The sequence below is a fragment of the Taudactylus pleione genome, unplaced genomic scaffold (assembly GCF_031769625.1).
Source record: "Taudactylus pleione unplaced genomic scaffold, aTauple2 ptg000555l, whole genome shotgun sequence".
Classification (NCBI taxonomy): domain Eukaryota; kingdom Metazoa; phylum Chordata; class Amphibia; order Anura; family Myobatrachidae; genus Taudactylus; species Taudactylus pleione.
The window spans coordinates 727,261-754,230 of NW_028284957.1; the positions used below are offsets into that span (position 1 = coordinate 727,261).

Consider the following 26,970-nt stretch of genomic DNA (forward strand, 5'->3'; position numbering starts at 1 on the left):
CTTATCCCATCAATGCCATAGAGGTCTGATGTCTTCTCATCAGCGAGATCAGTCCTTTCTAGTCCTTTCTAGGCTAGGTACGCACATGCTTATGGCAACCTTGGTCAGGGGGGAAATTATTGTTAGTTTTCTTTTTTTTTAATGTCCTTTATTCTTACCTTCTAGTAGGGATGTGCAGGCTCGGATTAGTTCGAATTTTCCCACCAAATTCGTCTTTTTTCCGCCAAAAATTGGTTCTCAGAAATAGGCAAGACGTCATCTTTCATGGACAAACACCATCTTTCATGGACTTTTGTCCAGGAATGATGTTTGTCCATGAAAGATGATGATTTGCCTCTTTCTGAGACCCGATTTTTGGCAGGAAAAATCCGAATTTGGTGGGAAAATCCGAACGAATCCGAGCCTGCACAACCCTACTTTCTAGTAGCCAAACATCTATTTTGTACAACAAAAATGAGGGAGTGAGTGAAACTGTGGTATTTTGGGAAACGCTGGTGTGTTGGAGAACAATGGAGTGTTGGGATTTGATGGAATGTCAGGGAAACAAAGGAGTGTTGGGAATTGATGGAGTGCTCGAAAACGATGAAGTGTTGGAGAATGATGGAGTCTTAGGGAAACGAGGGAATGTTGGGCAACGATGGAGTGTTGGGATACAATGGATTATTGGGGTATTATGGAGAATGGGAACTTCTAAACACCTGCACTTCATACTTACTGACTATTGTAGACATCATTAGGTCCCTTCCCTTTCCCGGAAAAGTCTGAGATTCGCGGGTCCACGAGCAGGCAAATATGCCGCACTTTAGTAAATTTTTTAAATGTGGGAGATGTATCAAACCTGCCAAAGGGTGTACAAGCCCATAACAACCAATCAGCTTTGAAGTAGCATTTATCATGTACATTCCATAAAACAATAGCTAGAAGCTGATTGGTTGCCATGGGAACCTTCCCAACTGGACCACTCCTCGACTCTATGGAAGCTTAATACATCTCCGGCTATGGGCCATATTCAATTAGCCCCGAACACTGTTCGGGCGCTAACTGATCCCCACGGTCGGCGAAAAACGGGGATTTTTTGCCGATTATCCCTGATTTTCGCCAATATTTCTTTTCTCCCTATCCTATTATTTTTTTAGGCGAAATAATAGGATAGTTCGCCCATTAACACATAGGAGCCGCGATAAGCTTGCGGATCTATGTGTCCTCACCCCACCCTTTTTTGGGTGAAAAAACTGCACTTATCGTGGATTATTTTTCGGGACACATCAGGTCCCTGAAAAACAACCCTGATAAGTGCCATTGTCAGGCCGACTTCGGGGCTAATTGGATAGCCACAAGTGAGCCCCGGGCGAGCTAATTAGCTGCGGTAATTTACCGTGGTTAATTGGATATGGCCCTTAGGGGTCTATTTATCCAGCAGTGTTAGGAAACAGAGTGAAAAGTGATAAGAAAGTGATAAGGTGCCAGCCAATCAGCTCCCAACTGTCATTTTTCAAAAACAGCCTGTAAGATGACAGTTGGGAGCTGATTGGCTGGCACCTTATCACAGACTTATCACTTTTCACTCTATCTCCTAACACTGCTTAGTAAATAGACCCCATTAGTGTTTTTACACCCATATAAATGGCTATCTTGTGTCTTCAATAATCAATTGTATTCTTTGTATCTGTCCAGGTCTCTTCTGTCCTGACCACAGGAGCAGGCATTCCAACTGGTGACAAGCTTAATGTCCTAACTGTTGGCCCCCGGGGGCCACTGTTAGTGCAGGATGCCGTGTTTTTGGATGAGATGGCGCATTTTGATCGGGAGAGGATCCCTGAAAGAGTCGTCCATGCTAAAGGAGCAGGTGAGGAATTAGGGATAACATTTAGGGGCTGCAGGAGTTCCGCACAAGGTACAGTCAGCTGCGCAGCGTTCCAGCCATTATGGGGCCCGATTCAGAGTTTACGCTAAGCCCGCCGCTGCTGCTGGGAGTGTGTACGCAGCTACTATGCAAAGATACGCAAATGTCACAGCCACCGGGAGATGTACGGAGACGCCCACCTGGGGCTTTGCAAATTCTAGCATCTGCGTAAAATGTTGCAGCATCTGCATACAAAGACGCAGCATGGGTCATTCCATTGTCGCAGTGCTGAGTGAGTTTGTGCAAATTGGCCGTCCGAATTGATTTGCCGGAGCCATATTTCTTGCGTATGGGATCGCAGACACAGAGCGTTACATGTCCCCGAAACGGTGGAGACATGCCTGCATTCTTTGCCGCCACTTCCCGTTTCCTGCCCCAAACAGTCCCTGACTGTCAATCATTCTGCGGTAATGTACCTTGGCGCGTGTGCATGTTTTTTACTGGCAGCTCTATGGGGAGGAGACGAAAACAAGCGAGATTGTCCCGGAGGCATAGCCCACGTTGTACTTGTATTAATATTATTTATTAGTAAAAGAAATAATTTAAAAAAATAACATGATTTTTTAAATAAATTAAAAATATAATATTAAATAAATCTTAAGGGAACAATAGGTACTCTAAAATATATATAGTATTAGATTGCTAATTTACTAAAAATCATATTCCTATGGGAATCGTCTGCACCCGTCTTCTATAGAAGGTCTGATATATCTCCCCCTATGATCCTAATACATCAGGCAGCATTTTACAACTTTGCCCCCCAAAAAACCCTGAAAACCAGTGATTTTAAAGTATAACACTCTAGAGGGGGAAATTCAATTAGGCGCAGGGTTTTCTCTATGGGGAAAAGCTCTGGATTCCATGCCTGGAATTATTCCATTAGTCAGTATTTTCCCCGTGCGGTAAACCATGGGTTAACGTGCGCTAACCCATCGATTCTGCGCAAAGTGCTGGAATCTGCGGGTTTCATCGCACATTAAAATGCAAAGTCTACATATTAACGCAGATTTGTCCTCGCAGCTCCTGAGGCCGCGATGTAACATCCACCCTCTGGGGCTCAGTGCACGCCATGCGGGTTTCCCGTAGCTAATTCAATCAGGCAGCGCGTTCAGTTAGCTGTGGGGTAAGCCCTTCGCCTAACTGAATCTGAAACTGTTATAGGGGTTTTTTTGAGATGGAAGCATCTGCAGTCTTTATGCTAATGCTGCAGTCAACGGGCATCGTATTGAGACACCCACCGGCGGCGGCACAAATCAGCCAATGTGCGTCCATCAATCGGACATCAGCCGCACCAACTGTATGGTTTCTCAGAATGTACGACAGAACATGGTTCCTGACACAGACACACCTGCCGACACACCAGCCAACAAAAGCCACCACCCTAGGAACGCCTCTGAAATTACGTGGATCTCCAGCCAATTCCGACATGCAACACCCGGTGTTAACCAATGGGACGCATGTGCAGAATTAAAACAGCGGGCGCTTTTCTTACTGAGTATAGTATATAACACTATCATCTCTATATTGCTCACGTTAGAGGGAACAGCTTATTGGCGTCACATTTTTGTGTCTTTTATCCATTGTGAATATTTCCCTCTTTGTATTGTGTTTGACCGCGATCCAGGAGCCTTCGGATACTTTGAAGTCACCCACGACATCACAAGATTCACTAAGGCCAAAGTATTCGAGCACGTCCAGAAAAGAACAGATATTGCTGTCAGATTTTCAACCGTAGGTAAGACCCAAGGGATAAATAGAGGACACTGACCCTACTTCACTGCTGGCATTGCAACCTAGCCATAGATGACAGCTATGCCTGACCATTATTTGATGGCCATGTCCGAGCTGTATAGTGGTCAAGTAATGTCTAGTGTCCACCTAGCGCTGTGGTTCTCAGCTCCACCTTTCAAGTACCTCCAACAGGTCATATTTTCAGGATCTCTGTCTGTGGTATAAATACTGACCTAGTAAAATTATATTAACTCACCTGTGCATGGTTAAAGGAATCCAGAAAACGTGACCTGTTGGGGGTACTTGAGGCCTGAAGCTTAGAACAACTGATCTAGAGAGTGCTGCATCTACTGCACAGGTTCTCAAACACGGTCCTCAGGACCCCAAACAGTGCATGTTTTCCATGTCTCCTAACAGAATCACAATTAAAATAATGACTGCACCTGTGGGTCTTTTAAAATGTGTCAGTGAGTAAAGAGTACACCTGTGCACCTGCTGGTGGTGACCTGGGAAATGTGTCCTGTGTGGGGTCCTGCTTACATAGAATTGCCAATTATCAAACTGTTGAAATTGTAGTCTAGCAGCCCTAATGTATGATTGGAGTACCCAGTTATTAATCCACCTCTCCATCCCACAGCTGGAGAATCTGGCTCTGCTGACACCGTGCGCGACCCTCGCGGATTCGCAGTAAAGTTCTACACTGAAGAAGGAATCTGGGATCTGGTTGGCAATAACACCCCTATATTCTTCATCCGGGACCCCATTCTGGTTAGTGGTGATTTGCTGAAGAAACGCGGTACTAGACTCTCTGAGAGGAGAAGCGTACCGTACTTTTCTTTCAATTTTGCGTCTTAGGGCCTTATTTAATTAGCCCCGAGAAGTGCCGTTTGGAGAAAAGTTTTCTCCGATTTTCACTTTTCGCCTGTTTTCAAATTATCTCCATATTCAATTCCCCAGAGTTTTTGCCTAGGCAAAATCTCCATAGGCCATAACAGGTGGAAATGTTTCTCCAAAATCCATATTTTGGGGTACAGATGTGGGGACTTGGCTCAGAAACCTTTCGACACCTCCCCTAATGCCTAATATGGGGGGAAAAAATAATTACTTAATTCACCTCAAAAAAAGACATGTCATTTTTTGGCATGAAAAAAGTGTTAGAAATTTAAAAAAAGGGGGGGGGGGGGTCTGGTACGTTGGGGGGCTATGTGGTGGGTACAGGTGTTTGTGGATTACTCGAGGCTGTAGCAGCTGCATTTTTTTTTTTAGATGTTTTAAATCTTAATTTTGGAGACATCAAAATATATTAGTACCCATTTTCAGGTACCCCAAATTTAACCTTGGTACTTCATTTTCTGGACCCCCCCCAGAAAAAACAAACAAACATTGCTTTATTAGGGCTACTAGTATTATTCTATATTGATTCCCAGGGTCACTGCAGCTTTTTATGGGGTACAGGCTGATTTCCCACAAAAAATTTGCTTTAGAGAACATTCGCCTATCTGCGTTTTCGCTTGTTTGACAATTGAATAGGGCGAAAAGTGGGGATGCGCACAGCGAAAACATTGCGGCAAAACAGGTGAATGAGGCAAATTAATTTCCGGTTTTCGCAGTCATCACTTTTCGCGGTTAATTGAATACGGCCCTTAGTCGATGCAGATAAAAGCCGCTCATAACGTACCAGAAATGCTGGTGTGCGACTATAACCGCACAGGAATTGGTAATACAGTACGCATACAAGCCACCAATGAAGCACAACGGAACTCGGCGTGATAAAGAAGCCGCGGCTGCTCGCATTGGAGCCCTTTTTTTACACAGATTCAGGCCCTGATTTAGAGGTGAGCGCTATTGCAACCGCGACTGAGCGTTTTTGTGGTGTGGCAGCTGCGATAATATAAAAATACTACATTCAGCCGTACCCTTGTGTACTAGTGAGCGCCGCAGAGTGCTAGCCCTGAGATGCCCACTTTCAATGGCCGTGGACATCGCAACTCTGCCAGTTGTTATGAACATGCCACCATCAGTGCACCACCTCGTTTACCACCGACACTTGCACCAGGCTATGGCGGGCCCAGTGCCTCCTTCTGAATTCTGTATGAACATGGCCGCTGTAGCTGTTGCCAGGGGCGTATCTATAATGGGTGCGGGGAACACGGGCCCCTGGGTCCAGGGGGGCCCCACACTGCACACCCTGCAACCATAATATTACTTACCTCTCCGAAGTCCCAGGCCGGCGCGGGGGTCTGGCACTGTAAAACGACTGGAAAATGGTCGCGGCGGCCATTTTCCCGTCGTTTGCGCATGTGCAGTCCTGGAAAAATGGCCGCCGCGGGTAATTTCCCAGTGACCTGTGCATACACTATAGACTCTGGGCACACTCTAGTGCCCAGAGTCTATAACTCCGGCGCTGGCCGCGCACAGCTCAGTACGCTGCCGGCTGCCGGGCGGAGAGGAGGGGGCCCGTGTTGGAGACTGCACACGGGCCCCCTCCTCTCTAGAAACGCCCCTGGCTGTTGCTCTGCATTTGGGAACGCAAATGCTATCACTGACAAACCAACGACACGCCCGTAACATAGACTTTTTTTTTTGTGTTCACATCAGGCCACCTCACACTCACTGCCCAGGAACGGCCATGGTTTTGCCTTGCCAGATCTAATGCCAGCTCCACCGTACACCACAGCGGTCTCCATGTACCATGTATAGCTTTTTTTTAGGACTATTTGCACATGCACAGTAGCAAATAATCGCTCCACTACTCAGTCACACACAGCTGTACAAGTGCCGCACGTCCCAGCGGTCAGTGTACGCCAGCAGCTCTGTCACTTCCAGTGGTCTTAATTAGCAAATAAGAAGCACGCTTTGAGCGGAAAAGGCGGGAACAGGACCTGGCACGCCGAGAGGGACTATTTGCCGTGTCTGAAGCTACAGTAAAAACAAAAAGGACACATATGTACATTCATGCAAAGCTAACAGTGTAAAAATGACAACTTGTGCTGTTGCTACAAACTACTGCACCTTCTTCTATAGTGTTACCTGTGCACCAAGTCATAAGTGGGCAGCACAGTGGCACAGTGGTTAGCATTATTGTCTAAGCATTGAGATCTTGGGTTCAGTTCCATCCAGGGAGTTACCAGTGAGGAGTTTATATGTACTCTCCATGTTTGTGTGGGGATTTCTATGGTTTCCTCCTACACTTCAAAGACATGCTGGTACATTAATTGGCTTATGTCAAAAATGAACCCATTCGTGCGTAACCGTGTGATGGGGAATATAGGGGGCGATTCAATTCAACGTGAATTGAATAGAGCCGGGAGCGAGCTCCTGGAGCTAGTCAATTCAGTGCGCTGTGTGGTCGTAGAATGCCGGTTCTCGCGCCTTAACAAGGGTGTTAAGGCGCGGTAACCGGCATTCTCTGACCAAAGTGCCGGGCGCTCGGCTGTTAGCGCCACGCTATGCAGAAAAACAGCTGCACGACCGGCACTTTGGTCGGATTTATCTTCGCATCCCAAAGGGGGATGCGAGAAAATATCCTTTGCCCGCCAAAACAGCGCGGTGTATTGAATAGCTTCGGGAGCTCCCTCCCGTCGCTATTCAACATCGCGTTGAATTGAATCACCCCCATTGATTGTAAGCTCCACTGGGGCAGGGACTGATGGAACGTCTAAATAGTCTCTGTAAAACACTGCATAATACATGCACTTTCTAAATAATAGTAATAATGATTATATATTAATTTTAGCATGTGTAGGCGATTCCATGATTAGTTGGTAAGAATATGTCTGCTTGCAGGATTGGACTAGCACCCCAAACATAATACATTTCAGTCTTAGTAATATAGGTCTATACAACGGACTTATTTGTGTAACATTTCCTATGGGTCTTGCACAGAGAACAGCGTATGATGTAAGAAATAATAATAATAATAACGTTCTATTTGGTTGGCACTGATAAAATAATGGATAGAGCATAACTTCACTTCCAGGTTATGAGATGTTAAGTATTATGTAAGGTGTTCTGAATGCTTACCCGGTATAATATGATGCCTTCTTTGCAGTTTCCGTCCTTCATCCACAGTCAGAAGAGGAACCCGCAGACCTACCTGAAGGACGCAGACATGGTTTGGGATTTCTGGAGCCTTCGCCCAGAGTGTCTGCACCAGGTGGGTGGTGTATCCTTATCCCATCAATGCCATAGAGGTCTGATGTCTTCTCATCAGCGAGATCAGTCCTTTCTAGTCCTTTCTAGGCTAGCTACGCACATGCTTATGGCAACGTTGGTCAGGGGGGAAATTATTGTTAGTTTTCTTCTTTTTTTAATGTCCTTTATTCTTACCTTCTAGTAGGGATGTGCAGGCTCGGATTAGTTCAAATTTTTCCGCCAAATTCGTCTTTTTCCCGCCAAAAATTGGTTCTCAGAAAGAGGCACAACGTCATCTTTCATGGACAAACATCATCTTTCATGGACTTTTGTCCAGGAATGATGATGTTTGTCCATGAAAGATGATGTTTTGCCTCTTCTGAGACCCGATTTTTGGCAGGAAAAATCAGAATTTGGAGGGAAAATCCGAACGAATCCGAGCCTGCACATCCCTACTTTCTAGTAACCAAACATCTATTTTGTACAACAAAAATAAGGGAGTGAGTGAAACTATGGTATTTTGGGAAACGCTGGTGTGTTGGAGAACAATGGAGTGTTGGGATATGATGGAATGTCAGGGAAATAAGGGAGTGTTGGGAATTGATGGAGTGATCGAAAATTATGAAGTCTTGGAGAATGATGGAGTCTTAGGGAAACGAGGGAATGTTGGGAAACGATGATGTGTTGGAGAACGATGGAGTGTTGGGATATGATGGAATGTGAGGGAAACAAAGGAGTGTTTGGAATTGATGGAGTGCTCGAAAACGATGAAGTGTTGGAGAATGATGGAGTCTTAGGGAAACTAGGGAATGTTGGGCAACGATGGAGTGTTGGGATACGATGGATTATTGGGGTATTATGGAGAATGGGAATTGAAGGAGTGCTTGGAGACTATGAAGTGTTGGGGACTGATGGAGTGTTTGGGAACAATTAAGGGTTAGGGAACGATGGAGTGCTGGAAAACGAGGTAGCTTTGGGAAACAACAGAGTTTTGGGGTGCTGGACAGAGCGGCAAGCTGATCTGGGGTAAGCGTCTGACCTGGTGATAAATCTCACCAGGAGCGGATTGGGTCAAAAAACCAGCCCGGGAAATTTCTTGAAGCAGCCCTAATGGGGGTGGAGTCTATTGAGAGGTGGGGTCTGTCAAGGGGCGGATTCTGGTGACGGGGCAGGATGCTGTCCTCTCAGAATCAAAAGCTTTGCCAGAAAAGTAACTGCCATTGTTATATACTGTGTGTATATATATATATATATATATGTGTATATATATATATATATATATATATAAGCAGTAGTAAGGTGTGGCAATTGGTGTGAAATTACAGGAATAGACAAACGGATACGATCAACGTTTCAGTGTTAGTAACACTATCGTCAGAATGCTGACAATAGTGTTACTAACACTTAAACGTTTGTCTATTCCTGTAATTGCGCCGAGTGCCGCACCTTACACCGGCCAAGGCTACATTGAGATTTGGAGTGCCGGACCTTAAACATTATATGACACTGCAATACTGGACTGTATACCGGTATATTAATAGTATATAAAGTAAATTTTGTGCATATAAAGTAAATATACATAATTACCATATACATTATATGTATATATGAAAAGCAATATATATATCACACATATGTATAATATATAAATATATATATATATCTCACACATGTATTATCTATATTGATATATATATATATATATATATATATATATATATATATATACACTGACTGTATATTCACACACAGCTGGACAGGGAGTGGAGGCCCGGGGGAGGGTGAGTCACTGAACGGCTGGCTGGGCGTCCACAGACCACTATAGGGACTGACCCATACTATGTATACAGAGCCAGGCTAACTTACACAAGCTGGTTTTTGCAGACTGGCAGGACAGCAGCAGGTCACACCGGGTCCTGTGCGTGCACTGCAGGCCAGGGAAGGAGCCGGAGAGGGGGCGGGCCACTGACGAGCGGTAGGCGGAGCCGTCTGTAGTAACCGACGGGCTCCGCAAGGCTTATGGGAGGAGCTGCTGCTGGGTATGCGCAGCAGCTCCCCCGTCGGCCATTTTATTTGTTTACATTAGTGCGCTGCCCGATCAGAGCACATAGCTCCGATCTCGGCAGCCCGGCCAGTTGTGGTGGCCTAGGTGGTAAATTAAGGGTGGCAGCCCCTAAAGGGAACAATGTGGCCGGCCCAGCGGGAAACGTCCCGGCGGCCCAATCCGCCCCTGAATCTCACACACTCATGCACATATACCAGGTAAAAGAGATGATCCATTTGGCGTGTACATTAACAGTCAAGGAAATTGAAAGATAGTGACTCAATGGTCCATGATATCTAAAAAGGAACTAGCCCTCAGATGCATGGTGGGGGGGGGGGGGGGGGTCAATTCAGCTTGCTGGCCAGAAAGTACCTACAGAAGAAGGGATTTTGTGACCAGTATCTTAACTAATTTTCCCTCATAGAAGTGCAAGGAAAAATTAGCAATGGTTGTGTACCATAATGTCCAGCGACCCAATGTGCAGAATTTAATTCCTTCCAAAGTGGCTAAGGTTATTGCTTGTGTCACTAAATGGGTATATTTACTAATGTGAGAGTTTTTAGAAGTGAAGATGTTGCCTGTAGCAACCAGTAAGATTCTACCTATTATCTTCTAGAAGGTGACAGTTAAATGTTAAGTAGAATTTGATTGGTTGCTATGAGCAACATCTCCACATCTAAAAACTTTCACTTTAGTAAATATACCCCCTACCATGCCGACAGTAAAGCATCCTGAGACCATTCATGTGTAGGGTTGCTTCTCAGCCAAGGGAGTGGAGTCACTCACAATTTTGCCTAAGAACACAGCCATGAATAAGGAATGGTACCAAAACATCCCCCAAGAGCAACTTCTCCCAACCATCCAAGAACAGTTTGGTGATGAACAATGCCTTTTCCAGCATGATGGATCACCTTGCCATAAGGCAAAAGTGATAACTAAGTGGCTCGGGGATCAAAACATCGAAATTTTGTGTCCATGGCCAGGAAACTCCCCAGACTTTAATCCCTTTGAGAACTTGTGGTCAATCCTCAGGAGGCGGGTGGCCAAACAAAACCCCACAAATTCTGACAAATTCCAAGCATTGATTAGGCAAGAATGGGCGGCCATCAGTCAGTATGTGGCCCAGAAGTTGATTGACAGCATGCCAGGGCGAATTGCAGAGGTCTTGAAAAGGAAGGGTCAACGCTGCAAATATTGACTCTTTGCATAAACTTAATGTAATGGTCAATAAAAGCCTTTGACACTTATGAAATGCCGGTAATATTACTTCAGTATACCATCGTAACATCTGACAAAAAGGTCTAAAACCACTGTGAGGGGTCTATTTATTAATCAGTTAGGAGACAGAGTGAAAAGTGATAAGGTGCCAGCCAATCAGCTCCTAACTGTCATCTCACAGGCTGTGTTTGCAAAATGACAGTTGGGAGCTGATTGGCTGGCACCTTATCACTTTTCACTCTGTCTCCTAACACTGCTTAGTAAATAGACCCTTGAAGCAGCAAACTTTGTGAAAACCAATACTTGTGTCATTCTCAAAACTTTTGGCCATGGCTGTACAGTAGGGTTATCTTGAAGATGAATACAATCACATTACTATCACCGCTTACAAAACAGTGATGACGAGGGTTTAGCATATGACAATATAACTGACAGCAATACTGTTATAAAGACCTGCTCCGAGTCCTAACATACAATCACTAAAACTTAGGGGTGTAGGCCTAACACTGTCAGCATTTACATTTAGACCTACAGGCACACACCCTAAACTGGCTATCGGCATGTAAATCCCCTCGCCATAAATGCAGTATAAAGAAGAGAAGAACTTGTACAATGGCCATGAGTCCATGCTCTGAATGGTAGTATAAAGATAATTAGTTACACTAAATATCTCCCTTAACGTGGGTGATAAGAATAATTTGGTGTACGAAGAATAGCTAGTATTCAGCAAGTAGCAACTCTCTCTCTGTAACTGGCAGCTCTCATTCTGACAGTAGCAACTCTCTCTCTGTAACTGGCAGCTCTCACTCTGACAGTAGCAGCTCTCTCTCTCTCTGTAACTGGCAGCTCTCACTCTGACAGTAGCAACTCTCTCTCTGTAACTGGCAGCTCTCACTCTGACAATAGCAACTCTCTCTCTGTAACTGGCAGCTCTCTTTCTGTAATTGGCAGCTCTTTCTCTGAAAGTAGTATCTCTCTCTCTCTGTCTCTCTCTCTCTCTCTGTCTCTCTCTCTCTCTCTGTAACTGTCAGCTCTCACTCTGTAACTGGCAGCTCTCTTTCTGTAATTGACAGCTCTCACTCTGACAGTAGCATCTCTCTCTCTCTCTCTCTCTCTCTCTCTCTCTCTCTCTCTTTGTAATTGTCAGCTCTCACTCTGACAATAGCAGCTCTCTCTCTGTAATTGGCAGCTCTCACTCTGTAATTGGCAGCTGTCTGACAGTAGCATCTCTCTCTCTCTCTCTCTCTCTCTCTCTCTCTCTCTCTCTCTCTGTAACTGTCAGCTCTCACTCTGTAACTGGCAGCTCTCTTTCTGTAATTGACAGCTCTCACTCTGACAGTAGAATCTCTCTCTCTCTCTCTCTCTCTCTCTCTCTCTCTCTCTCTGTGTAACTGTCAGCTCTCACTCTGACAGTAGCATCTCTCTCTCTCTGTGTAACTGTCATCTCTCACTCTGACAATAGCAGCTCTCACTCTGTAACTGGCAGCTCTCACTCTGACAATAGCAACTCTCTCTCTGTAACTGGCAGCTCTCTTTCTGTAAATGGCAGCTCTTTCTCTGAAAGTAGTCTCTCCCTCTCTCTCTCTCTCTCTCTCTCTCTCTCTCTCTCTCTCTCTCTCTCTCCCTGTAACTGGCAGCTCTCTTTCTGTAATTGACAGCTCTCACTCTGACAGTAGCATCTCTCTCTCCCTCTCTTCCTCTCTCTCTCCCTCTCTGTAACTGGCAGCTCTCTTTCTGTAATTGACAGCTCTCACTCTGACAGTAGCATCTCTCTCTCCCTCTCTTCCTCTCTCCCTCTCTCTCTCCCTCTCTGTAACTGGCAGCTCTCTTTCTGTAATTGACAGCTCTCACTCTGACAGTAGCATCTCTCTCTCCCTCTCTTCCTCTCTCTCTCCCTCTCTGTAACTGGCAGCTCTCTTTCTGTAATTGACAGCTCTCACTCTGACAGTAGCATCTCTCTCTCCCTCTCTTCCTCTCTCCCTCTCTCTCTCCCTCTCTGTAACTGGCAGCTCTCTTTCTGTAATTGACAGCTCTCACTCTGACAGTAGCATATCTCTCTCTCTCTCTCTCCCCCTCTCCCCCTCTCCCCCCTCTCCCCCTCTCCCCCTCTCCCCCTCTCCCCCTCTCCCCCTCTCCCCCTCTCCCTCTCTCTCTCTCTCTCTCTCTCTCTCTCTCTCTCTCTCTCTCTCTCCCTCCCCCCCCCCCCTCTCCCTCTCCCTCTCTCTGTATAACTGGCGGCTCTCTGCACAGTATAAATGTGTGTTTACACTACAAACTTGTCTAATAAACCTCCGGGCAATGGGCCAGTGCTGGTCCTGCCTTGATTAGATATCCTACATAACATTTTACATAACATGAGATCAGTCTGGAAGCAAACCAGGTTCCACGCCCAGCCTGGAACTCTTCATGTTACTCCACAGTCCTTATACTTTGTTTACGTGCGTTCAATCCTTCTTAAAGCTGCGTTGAAATCACATATACATTTTTAAAGATATAAGTGGCCATAATATTAAGAATACAAACCAGTAATACATGATAAAGCACCTATAGGTGGTGTCCACAATCCAGCCCTCCACAATCCAGCCCTCATCTATTGTGATGAGGGCTGGATTGTGTTGTGTTCACTGGGCACTATCATCTATATTACTGTAGGGAACGTCCGCACCTTGCTCTCGTTATTAATATCCTTTTTTGTTTTTCGTCATTGCTAAGGTGTCCTTCCTATTCAGCGACCGTGGTATTCCGGATGGGCACCGGTTTATGAATGGCTATGGGTCTCACACTTTCAAACTGGTGAATGCTGAAGGAAAAGCGGTGTACTGTAAATTCCACTATAAGGTGGGTCTGACGGTAATATCAATGTCACATCAGTAACGTCTAGGCTGGGGGGATGATCATTGATTAGGCTCCACCACTGGATCAACCTCCGCCAGCAATGGCTGTAAAGGTCTCTCACGGCACTCTGGACCTGATTCAGACCCGCTCGCTAGATGCATACGCTCGTTCTCAGCGCATGCAAATTCGGAACACACCCAGCAAGGCAGGCGATTGCACGGCAAGGCATAAGCACGCCCACTATGTCTTGGCGTGCATTCACTTAGTGTATGCAGACGCCCACCAGCCTGTCTTGACGCCCACTTGCGCACGTCATCTCCAGGAAGTGTATGCAACCATCGGAACATCAGATACCATCGGGAGCAGTCGCAGCGCTTGAGGTTGACCCAACCGCAAGCACTGCGAGCACTTCAGTGCAAAAACCAGCCGGGTGACGTGTACTATGATGCTTCCTGATAATTATGCATGCCTCTGAAACGGCGTTATCACGCTCAGACACGCCTGCGTTCGCACCTCCATTCCCCCATTTCTAGTGGCCTGCCCCTGTTGCCACCCATAAACGGCCTCTCCTGTCACTCATTCAGCTGGGCTGGCTATGCTGGGTGAGCGAACGCTTCCCGATCTTTCGCAGTGGTGTGCGCATGCGAACTGCGATCCATACGAATTCACACAATGCGAACCATCGGCAGCTACGAGCGAACGCTTCTTAGCGTTCCGGGTCTGAATCAGCTCCTCTTTCCTGATGATTGTCTATGCCCCTCCCCCGTTAACTTGCATAAATTAGCCGTTTTCAGGGGAGGGGCATCCACAACTGGTCAGGGCACATGGTAGCCTTCAATTTGTCACTAGGCCTAAGTTAAAAGAAAAGGGAGAGAAACACATTGGAATGCAATTAGAATGTGTCATTATTGATTTGATACTGTTGATTATAGCTAATTCCAGTGGCCTTCACTATGCATCACAGGTTTATGCCATACTGACAGTCTTCACCTCCATTGTGGGCGATGCTTGTTAATTGGTTGTTTAGTGGAAGGAATAGAGCTGTGGTTTCCAAATATTGGGGTTGAAAAACATTTGGAATTTTTTGTAGTCTAACCAAGGAATCAAGAACCTGTCGGTAGAAAAAGCAAACCGCCTGGTGGTGAGTGACCCCGATTACGGGATCCGTGACCTCTTCCAGGCCATTCTGAAGAAGGACTTCCCGTCATGGACTATGTACATCCAGGTCATGACATTTAAGGAGGCTGAGAAATGTTCTTTCAATCCGTTCGACCTCACCAAAGTAAGTACGTTTGGTAAAGTGTGTACAGTTTACTAGTGCATGACTTCATCAAATAATAGGATTTCACCTGTAATGTGCCAAGTAATTTAAGTTTCACCTCATTCATTGTCTATGTGTAAAGAGGATTTTCTGTACTTATCTTTACAAAGAGAATTAAAAAAAAACCGAGTAAACGTTTTATTTTGTGAAAGGATAAAATACTGCGCCCTGTATCAGTGCCTTTAGGCTGATTTCATATTCATGTGTTTCGCTAATAACAGCAGGACCACTTTGGTGCAGCAGCGAGAGGATTCGTTTTTTGTCTTAATTGGGAAATTACTATACATCTATTAAATAAGACGTCCACTAATGTATTACATTTTTTTTTTTCATATCCTAAAATCTGCTAAGGTGATTTTCAAAGACCATTTTCTTGTATACCCTACACATTTTTTATGTCCATTCTTTTTTTTACATGACACGGGTCGGGATGTACTAAAGCTGAAAATGCTGTAAAACCCCAGAAACGGGGGTTTCACCGCATTTTACATATGTACTAAGGCACCAGCATGAGATGCATTCCGGTGCTTTGTCCCGGTAGGTAACGCTACTTGCAGGTGGCGTTACCCAATAGAAGCCTGTGGGCCTCTTACCGGGACGCTTACCCTGAGAAATCCCTCCCATCATCCCCTCGCGGCCAGCGCCCTTCTGCGCATGCGCGGACTTCTGGGTCCATCTGTCCGGGGGCATTGCAAAGGACAGCTCTTATCGGGAGAGCTGTCCTTTGCAATGTAAATCCCATTTCTAGGAACATACCGCTGTAATAAACCGCGGAATGTATCCGAACAGAGGCGGGATGTAATGCATCATGGAAGCGATGCTTAGTACATCCCGCTATGCGATACAGTACATCCCGCAATGCGATACATCCCCCCTGTCTTTGGCAGAGCCGTAACTAGACTTTTTGGTGCCCTGTGCAAATTTGACAGCCCAAACATCGCCCCCTGCCCTGCGGTGCCCTGTGCCATGGCACTGGTCGCACTACCCTAGTTACAACCTAGGTCCCGAAAAGAGCTGTCCTTTGAGATTACTCCGGACAGAGGGACTTCCTTTGGGGTCCTTCTGTGCATGCGCAGAAGGCCGCGGGCGGTGATGGGAGGGATCCAATCAGATCCCTCCTAAGGGGAAGCGTCCCACCAACAAGCCCATAGGATTCTATTGGGTAATGCCTCCTTCAGGTGGCATTACCCATTGGAACAAAGCACCGGAATGTGATGCGCTTAGTACATTTGTGGAATGCAGTAAAACCCTCGAAAACTACATTTTAGGGGGGTTTTACAGCATTTTCGCCCTTAGTACATCCCGCCCTAATGCACCAGCCGCCAAATACGAATAGCCTTAGGAACCCATTAGGTTTCCCACACCTCTAGTGGTGATACTGATAGGGCGTTCTAAAGAGGGAGCATCCTATGTGAAAAATTTTCTTACAAGTCTGTAAAGGAGATGGGTATTAAATTCCGTTCACCTATCTCCTTTACAGCACGTACAGCCATTTTTGTCGACCTCCATTCTGCAGCCTATAGTGTATATTTACTAAGCGTCAGCTTTTGCCTGCAGGATTTAAAATACTATTCTGTCCAAATACACACGGTTTTACATTCAGTATTACGTATTGGCATTTTTAAGTCTTGTGGGTAAAAACACTGAAAATCTGCCACTTTGTAAATCCGACACTTAGTAATTATACCAGTGAGTGGAAAGTCTGTATGGTGGAGACCAATGAATGCTATCTTTAATTTTAGTAAAATGAATGTTGTAGCAGGATGATTGTAACGTATCTTAACTCAGGCAAAATGCAAGTCGGATCAGTGAGCTAACAGGTTACTCTATATGCAGCATAGTGAGGATCCTGGTTTGAATCCTGTCTGGCTCCCTTTTTATCTTAGTACATTGGACCTCATTCAGAGCCGCTCGCTCTGAATGAGGGCGGCCGCATCTCTAAAATGAGCCGGCCTCCTGGCCGCTCGCTAAGCTGTGGGTGACCACCCACAGCTTTAGCGAGCTGCCAGGTTGATGGTCGCGATGGTCAAGACTACGCGATGGTCAAGCTACGCTGCAGCTGGGTAGTTCATGACATTGAGAAAAGTCTCTCTGCTGATTGGGGGCATATACAACAGTAATAAACAATAAAGAGTATATTTAGTAAAGGTCGATTTTAATCGATTTAATATGGATGAAAATCAATCAAAATCAATCAACTTCGGTGTTGTATTTCTGGGACTATTCATCTCGCTGCAAGGGACACTTAAGTATTCAACTCGCAGCGGGGGAAACTTTACACCGGAGCAATTCATCATTGCTCCAGTGCAGGGACAGCTGCTGCGAAAAGCTGATGTCTCAGTGGTTAGTAACGCAGAGCAGAAGTAGCTGCGTTACTTACCTCTCCCCCGTCTTAGTGAGAAGGCGGTGGAAGGATCCGCTCGGATCCCTCTTCGCATCCCCGGAACTCCTTCCCATAGGAAGGAGTGGGGAACGTTCAGTTTTCGGAGTTTGTTGAATATCAGGTGGTCCATTTGGGACCCCTGATGATGAATGGCGCTGTAATCTAAATATGCGGAAACTAGCATTTCCGCATGGTTATGGGACATTTATCGGTTGATGAATAGGCCCAAAAATCACACATTTACTAACAGACTTTTTTTTTTAAAGTATTAGTAAATGTGTGTCCTACCAGGGGCAAAATCTTAAGGTGCCCACACACATAGCGACATTTTACACGATTTGGCCGATTTCAACGAATCGTGACGACGAATCGGGTAAAAAAAGTACAAATCGTGAGTTTATACTCACGAGCATGATGCCGATGCGCGTCCCCGCTCGTCGTACATCGCATCTTCTGATCTGCCGTGCTGTAGGGCAGATTAGCCAATCTGGGATACAATGTATTGGCTGCAAAATAGATCTTTAGTCAGATTGGACATTTTTAACTCCAAATCGTGATCACGACGGCAAGGGAGCTCCCGTGAAAGTTCATGAGGAAATTGGCCATAAAATCGTATCGTGAGCACATCGGTATATGTGTGGGCACCTTTAGTCCGAGTACTTGCTCCAATGTCTGCGGGTAAGCGTCTGAATCGCGATACGTTCATAACATGCCCATAAGAATAAATATCTCCGTGCATCTGCATAGCCACCGGCCAGGATACGCCCAATACATTCCAGAGACAGAGACGCTTAGCCGGTCTTATGCGCTAACACGTGGGACTCATGTGCGCACAGCTTTTTAGGGATTTAGGCCCTGATTCAGAGCCGGACGCTCTGACAGAGCGCTCGCTCTGAATCAGGGCCATCCCTGCTCCTTTTTGGAGCGGCCTCCTGGCCGCTCGCATAGCTGTGGGTGACCACCCACAGCTATAGCGAGCGGCCAAAATGATGGTCGCGATGGTCAAGACCATCGCGACCATCGGGCTTGCGACGAGACCCTGTGGTAGGGTCTCGTTGCCGTTGCCGCAAGCCCTGGAGTGCTTTTGGCACTAGTGATGTCAGTGGGGCCGGTCCCAGACGGTAGGCGTTCCCATGGGAACGCCTCCGTCTGGGCATCCACGTCCCTGGCACGTCCCCCAAAGGGGGCGTGCTGTCAATCACCATCGACAGCACGCCCCCTTTGGTGCAAGACCCATAACGACGGCTTGGCCGTCGTTATTCGGGCCTCGCGCATGCGCACGACAGAGCCGCCTCAGTCGCGCGCATGCGCACTTGGGCAACATCGACCCGCTTGCGAGCGCTCGCAAGCGGGTCTGAATCAGGCCCTTAGACGCATAAAGTATATGAACATCGGTATTGCGCGTCGAATGACCTCCAAAGTGCCCAGTACAGTCCCACAAATATGGGGTGTCAGCATTTTGTGATCACACTGACCCACTCGCTAGATGCGTTCACTCGCTCAATGCAAATTTGGGAGGGCAGGCGATCGCATGGCAAGGAATTAGCACGCCCACTATGTCTTGGCGTGCGATTGCTTTGTGTATGCAGATGCCCACCAGCCAGTCTAAAGACACCCACTTGCGCACGTTATCTCCAGGCAGTATATGCAACCATCGCTACATCGGGTACCATCGGAAGCGAACGCAGTGCTTGTGGTTGACTATACCCTACCGCAAGCACTGCGAGCACTTCAGTGTGAAAATACAACCAAGTGATGTGTACTATGACGCTGCCTGTTAATTATGCACTATGTGTGACCAGCGTACGCTTCCCAATCGCTCGCACTGGTTCACGCACGTGCACTGCAATGCATCCGCATGCACAGAATGCAAACATCGGCTGTCTGCATGCAAATGCTTCCTAGTGAGCGGGTCTGAATCAGGTCCTGAGATCCTGACAGATAAAGAAAACAAGGGCGCTCCCTAGTGCAATATGTCAGCATAAACAATAACGTGGTCCCGTACCAATAACTAATACAATCACAGCTTACATGATATGTAAATCATTACAGCCCCATAGGCCAGTACTCTCAGACAGAATTATTCTGTAATAACATCAGAATCCTGTTTAGGTATAGAAAGGCTTACCATACTCTCCCTTTAAACCGGGACCCTCATGAACTGCACAGGTTCTGTGACCGATTCAAAAACCATGTTAAATACAGGCACCCACAGAACCTGTGTAATTCATGAGTGTCTTGGTTTAAAAACTGGTTAGTATGGTAAGCCTAGGTATATACGGATTACCAAATAGTGTAACCATATTACGCGTACATTATAATATCCCTGGGACTGGATCTGGGCTATTGGCTGATGTCCTTGTGGATTCAGATATGCGCTTATTCACCTTTTATAATGTACAGTAGTTTAATATGGTTACACTGCCCATACTGCTAGTGACCTCATAGGTTATACAGTATTTCTCTGTAATTAGAGCACAGATTGGCTGCCAGGACTCGTCTGTAACCAGCTTTTCCTCATTGTTACTGTGTGTGTAAACAACATGAGCTGACTGTCATCCACTGTACGTTCCCCAGGTCTGGCCCCATAAGGACTACCCTCTCATCCCTGTGGGAAAACTGGTGCTGAACAGGAACCCTGAAAATTACTTTGCAGAAGTGGAGCAGATTGCATTTGACCCCAGCAACATGCCCCCTGGCATAGAGGCAAGCCCAGATAAAATGCTGCAGGTGAGAAAATGGTGCTATCACTCTCTATGGGGTTTTCTGACTGACACTAAAATAGTGGGATTACTCTCTGTAATATTCTGCAGGTGAAAGGGTGGGATTACGCTCTGTGTAATATTCTGCAGATGAAAGGGTGGGATTACTCTTTCTGTAATATTCTGCAGGTGAAAGGGTGGACTTACTCTCTGTGTAATATTCTGCAGATGAAAGAGTTGGATTACTCTGTGTAATATTCTGCAGATGAAAGGGTGGGATTACTCTCTGTGTAATATTCTGCAGATGAAAGGGTGGGATTGCTATGGGGGAGATGTATCAAAGCTTGGAGAGAGATAAAGTGCGGAGCGATAAAATTACAACCTATCAGCTCCTAACTGTCATTTTTCAAACACAGCCTGTAAACTGACAGTTAGGCACTGATTGGTTGGTACTTTATCTCTCTCCAAGGCTTGATACATGTCCCCCTATGTGTGTAGTACTCTGCAGGTGGCGGGTTGTCCATAACAACCAAATAGCTTTGAGGTAGCATTACCAAGTACATTCTATAAAATGATAGGTAGGAGCTGATTAGTTGCTATGGACAACTTCTTCACTCTTTAGAAGGTTTGATAAGATTTCCCTCTTAGGGTTCCATTTAGCACCGATACTAAATGTCTGCGGTATATGTAGTTTACTATCACAGTGAACTAATATGCAGCCGGCATTGAACATTACTTACCAGCCTGGTGATGCCCATCATTTTCGTCCTCCTTAGCGGTATCGTCCATTGGGTTGCCGGCAGTATAATGTGTAATGACTAAAGCGCATGAGTGACATCAGTCTGTGCAATGCACGTACAGGGTAAGCTGGATGAACAGTGGTCAAAGCTCCTTTAGTGAATGCCAAAGGGGTCATGGCTTGTTCTTAAATAGAGCACTAATAAGCCTGAAAATTAACCTTGGACATAACCGTTGCCTCTTGCAGGGCCGTCTCTTCTCCTACCCGGACACCCACCGGTATCGCCTGGGCCCAAACTATCTGCATATACCAGTCAACAGCCCACGGGGGGCGAATGTCTGCAACTATCAGAGGGATGGTCCAATGTGTATCTACAGTGCTCCAAGTAAGGGCTAGCCTTTATACTAACAGATATGTGTGTGCCATGTGTAATAATACCATATAGCCATGCATTACACATGCTCCAAGTAAGGGCTAGCCTTCATACTAATAGATGTGTGTGTGCCATGTGTAATAATGCCATATAGCCATACATTACACATGCTCCAAGAAAGGGCTAGCCTTCATACTAATAGATGTGTGTGTGCCATGTGTAATAATGCCATATAGCCATACATTACATGCTCCAAGTAAGGGCTAGCCTTTATACTAACAGATATGTGTGTGCCATGTGTAATAATAATGCCATATAGCCATACATTACACATGCTCCAAGTAAGGGCTAGCCTTCATACTAACAGATATGTGTGTGCCATGTGTAATAACGCCATATAGCCATACATTACACAGTGCTCCAAGTAAGGGCTAGTCTTCATACTAATAGATGTGTGTGTGCCATGTGTAATAATGCCATATAGCCATACATTACACATGCTCCAAGTAAGGGCTAGTCTTCATACTAATAGATGTGTGTGTGCCATGTGTAATAATGCCATATAGCCATACATTACACAGTGCTCCAGCCTCCACTCAATGTATTATTGCATCACCTGTGGTATAAACACCCTTCTCATCAAAGAAATTGTCCAACACAGCTGACCGCAATCATAAGTTTAGGGCCTCCCTCATTTATCAAGGAGTTTTATCATTTACAACGAGTGATAAAACTTGTTGTGTAGGATAATGGTGCTCCAGCCAATCAGCTCCCATCTGTCATTTTTCAAACAGGTGACAGTTGGGAGCTGATTGGCTGGAGCACCATTATCCTACACAATGAGTTTTATCACTCGTTGTAAATGATAAAACTCCTTGATAAATGAGGCTCTTGGGAAGCCCGGGAGCAGAGCATTGTGTATCTAGTGGAAGGGGTCATGTTGGAGCAGAGCCGTAGCTAGACTTTTTGGTGCCCTGTGCCAGAAAGAGCATTGGTGCCCCCCTCATTTTTCAAAGCCACATAATGCACCCAAAAAAGGGCCATGGCTTCATGGGAAAGGGCCAGGGAAGAGATAGGAGAGGCCAGGAGATGCTGGGGATCAAATAAGGGGAAGCTACAAGCAAGAATGATAATAGACAGAAATTTGACAGGCCCAAGCAGCGCCCCCTGACCTGTGGTGCCCTGTGCCATGGCACCGGCCGCACTACCCTAGCTACGGCCCTGTGTTGGAGGGTCTGGTGTTCTGTAACCTAGACGTCTGTTTAGATGAACTTCAGATGTTATCTCTGATTGTTTTGCAGTGCGTGGTGTAAGCCTCATCGTTGCATAATTCAGGGCATAGTGCGCTCTAATATGAGGATTTGTACATGTAGATTTAACCTTCAACAAAAGGACAACATACGAGGTTGCATAAAAATATAGATTAAAAAAAAACGAATCGACTGTGTCACAAAATTAGAAAACTAGATCTTGACCGTCTCTTTCAGTTATGTATGTTGCCATGCTAGGGACACTTTTCAAAAAGTTTTTCTCTATATCATCTTCAGCATTATCATTTGTTTTGCTTTAGGTCTTTATAGCATTACATATGTATGTTTGGGTATGTTCTAATCTGTAATTTAACCGATTATTCTAGAAATTGTTCCAGCTTGCAACGTTAGAAAAAGCAACATCCCCTGAACTACAACTCCCAGCATGTGCTGTGTTGGGCTGTTTATGTCTAGTTGCCAACAGTTTAGTGCACTGCCCCCAGGTCTGTTGTCTTCTGCCCCCCGTTTCTGGTGCATTTATCCTTAGACGGAATCTCATTGCCCCCCTCCCCCATCTGGTTACTTCAGTATCTGTAACCTAATTGTACATGTTGTATAACAGTCATAAGATCGCTCCCTCTCCAAAGTATACAGTGCAGGGTCATTGGTAGATGTCACATGCCCGATCATCAGTGCCTGCGTACAGGAAAACTGTATCATCTGCATTTCACATGTCTGGTTGAGCCTTCAGCAACATTCCTCCCCTCTTGTTAAAGAGCTACTAGCGTGGCCACATGCGGGGTGCTTGGTAGGCAGACGGCTGTGCCAGAAGCAGACCATAGTTTAGCCATAATTGATGCTATCCCGTTCCCTTTCCTGATCACCTCTACGTGTGGGGGAAATGTTCGGGATAGGAGAGTGGTGGTATAACGCCACCAGAAAGCGCTACATAAAAAGTTATGAGAAGCAAAAGCCCAGTCACAGAATCCGCCCATTGGGTTAGGTAGGCCTGCTCACCGGGTCGTACTGCGATGTTGTATCCTGAACCTGAACCATCCCTTGCAGATGTGATGAAGGCAGAGGTTACGGGACTGATTCTGAGATGGGAGTAAAGCATACTTGCCTTCATTATGAATATGATTCTCATCTCTGGGAGAAGCCTGGAGAGGAGATGCAGCTGGCCAATCCGAGGCTGGGGCCAGGCTCCTCCCATCATTAGGCCTTGCCTCCATTGCGGCAAAATGCAGAGAATCGCCAGACTGTCGGGAAGGGGTGGGGCTAAACCAACGCCCACAAATGCCGGACAGCTTTATTATTATACTGCAATTTAGATTTGAGTTTGGACGCACCCCTCCCAAATCTAACTCCTTCTGCACATCTTAAATTTGACGCCCCCCTTCCCCTTTGCAGTACAACAGGGCTTTGCAAAGTTGCTTGCTTTTTTTTTTCATTTTGCTTTGCTCCCAACTTAGAATCAGTCCCTACGTGTCACAACAGGCCCCTACATCCTGCTTCACCACTGAGATCCCACCACCCATCTCTACTTCTTGTAATATAATAGTAATCGTGCAGTTCTTCAACCATAAAGGTAAGAAACTCATCCTTCCGTTAGCATGGTGTAAGCCCCGACTCCAATATGAAACCGCTAACATCTCCATCTATCTGGACTTCTGTGTGGAAGTTTAGAAGGCCAGAAGATTTACTGAAGTGAGACGGTGGTTCAGAAATTTGCTCCTTGACTATATAACTATAGCCTATAACCAGATAAAGTGCACCATCAGGGGAAGTGAAGACGGTCTCCATCTCCTGAAGATGCCAATGAGTGGTTAGATCATGGAAGCCATAGAATGTCCTTGCTGTATCTGCAGTATAGAGTTCCAGACCTGTTCATATATCCACCATCCTGCTGGAGTTGTTAGTATGTGTTTGCAAGTGTGTCAGAATGAACAAGCGGAGACACTGCCAGGATTGTATACTGTCATTTATGTTACTCTGTGGACTCTATGTACTAAGGCAGATATGGAATAGTGGTTGCATTACTACTTTTCCCTTCTAATTAACTCCCCTGGGATGCTTCGCCCAGGCATTCTCCATGGAGAGTACCCAGAGGGAGAGTTTGGGTGGAAGTACAGCACATCCAGTTCAGAGTTGGCTCTGTTTCAGAAACAGCTGTGTTGTATGTAGGCAGGGCTGTAGCTAGGGTAGTGCGGCCGGTGCCATGGCACCACAGGGCAGGGGGCGCTGTTTGGGCCTGTCAAATTTATTTTTATTATCATTCTTGCTTGTAGCTTCCTCTTATTTCATCCCCAGCATCTCCTGGCCTCTCCTATCTCTTCCCTGGCCCTTCCCCATGAAGCCATGGCCCTTTTTTGGGTACATTATATCCCTTTGAAAAATGAGGGGGCGCCAATGCTCTTTCTGGCACAGGGTACCAAAAAGTCTAGTTACGGCTCTGTATGTAAGAAACTATTTTTACATATGGTGCCGCTGTGTGGTGGCTCAATTTTAAGATGACGTTCTGGTGGTTAGTATTATTTATTTATTACCAGTTATTTATATACACATATTCCGCAGCACTTTACAGAGAATAGTTGGCCATTCACATCAGTATGTAAAAACAACTTCTGATCTGGTGGCTAGTAAAGACAACTTCTGATCTGCTGGCTAGTAAAGACAACTTCTGATCTGGTGGCTAATAAAGACAACTTCTGATCTGGTGGCTAGTAAAGACAACTTCTGATCTGGTGGCTAGTAAGGACAATATCTGATCTGGTGGCTAGTAAAGACAACTTCTGATCTGGTGGCTAGTGAAGACAACTTCTGATCTGGTGGCTAGTAAAGACAACTTCTGATCTGGTGGCTAGTGAAGACAACTTCTGATCTGGTGGCTAGTAAAGACAATCTCTCATCTGGCGGGCAGTAAAAAATCCTCTCATCTGGTGGCTAGTATATAAAGACAACATTAGGTCTAGTGGCTGGTGCGGAAAAGAATCCCATAACCCAATGATAGGTGTAGTGCTGACCCCTCAAACTGGTGGGCAGTGTAGAGCAATCCTCAAACCCTAACACATAATGTACACATTGTCCCTTGCAGGACCGTAGCTAGGGTAGTGCGGCCGGTGCCATCGCACAGGGCACCACAGCTCAGGGGGCGCTGTTTGGGCCTGTCAAGTTTCTGTTTATTATCATTCTCACTTGTAGCTTCCTCTTATTTCATCCCCAGCATCTCCTGGCCTCCTCTATCTCCTCCCTGGCCCTTCCCCATGAGGCCATTCCCCTTTTTTGGGTGCATTATGTCCCTTTGAAAAATGAGGGGGGGACCAATGCTCTTTCTGGCACAGGGCACCAAAAAGTCTAGTTACGGCTCTGGTCCCCTGCTTATGTGTTTGACATTGTTAGGTGGTAGAGCCACCGGGAACACTTTAAGCAACATCTAGCAGACAGATTACTGCAATCTGCTTGGTAATAGAGATCTAACAGAGTGAATAGTTTGCACAGTTGTGTGAGATCAGTAACATTCAGAGTGCTGAAAGCTGTGTCCAGTGGCACTATAGACCTTAGTAGTACTGGGCTTGCTCCTATTGCCAACCTCCGAGGCCTCCAAAGCGGCTTCCTTCTGTGCCCTTTAAGGGTGGTCCCGTACTTTTTGTGGTCTGAACCAATATTGCTGACAACGCAACTTGTCAATTCACTAGAACTAGCGGCATCATTTTGGCATCTAGAAAAGCTTCCATAGTGATGGATGGGCTGAATTCTCATCAATATTGGTCCAGCCTTCCAGGCAGCTTTAACTCCAACATGTACCAAATCTCTCTTCTCACCTAGGCAGTGTTCCGAATTATTACCCGAACAGCTTCATGTCTCCTCGCGATGTCACCGAGCACAAGGAGAGCCCTCTCTCAGCCTCAGGAGACATCGATCGCCATGACAGCACTGTTGAAGATAATGTGTCGCAGGTGAGGAGTAATTTAATGGCAGCATATTCCATATCTCATATAAACGTAGACAGAGAATAAATCTATGTGCCGGCACCTGCTACAATGTTTAAGATTTCTACTTACAAATACTCTCAACACTGCAACAAACTAAGGGCCTGATTCAGAGCCGGACGCAATTAGCGCTCGCTCGTCCAGAATATAGGGGTGGCTATTCAAATGAACCGTTCGCTCTTTGCGGTCTGTTCACGCCTCTAGGTCTGAACGAGCGAACAAAACTTGCGGTCGTTTTTTGGAAAACTACGCCCCCCCGGCCGCTCGCATCCTATGTCATGTCCGCTATTTATTAGAATAATCGAGTACATCGACCAGCGTATGAACTGCTCGCTATTCTTGGGGTTG

General features: G+C 45.9%; 1 protein-coding gene across 1 annotated transcript in view; it reads left to right on the forward strand.

The window, feature by feature from the left end:
• LOC148482031 (catalase-like) overlaps positions 1-26,970 on the forward strand; it is a 52,945-nt gene that overhangs the window by 9,752 nt on the left and 16,223 nt on the right. The window contains exons 3-11 of the mRNA XM_088452640.1: positions 1,675-1,846; positions 3,528-3,638; positions 4,272-4,402; positions 7,686-7,790; positions 13,743-13,868; positions 14,956-15,147; positions 20,147-20,299; positions 21,257-21,395; positions 26,459-26,589. Of these exons, the coding sequence (XP_088308766.1) occupies positions 1,675-1,846; positions 3,528-3,638; positions 4,272-4,402; positions 7,686-7,790; positions 13,743-13,868; positions 14,956-15,147; positions 20,147-20,299; positions 21,257-21,395; positions 26,459-26,589 (1,260 nt within the window). The remainder of the gene's footprint in view (positions 1-1,674; positions 1,847-3,527; positions 3,639-4,271; positions 4,403-7,685; positions 7,791-13,742; positions 13,869-14,955; positions 15,148-20,146; positions 20,300-21,256; positions 21,396-26,458; positions 26,590-26,970) is intronic.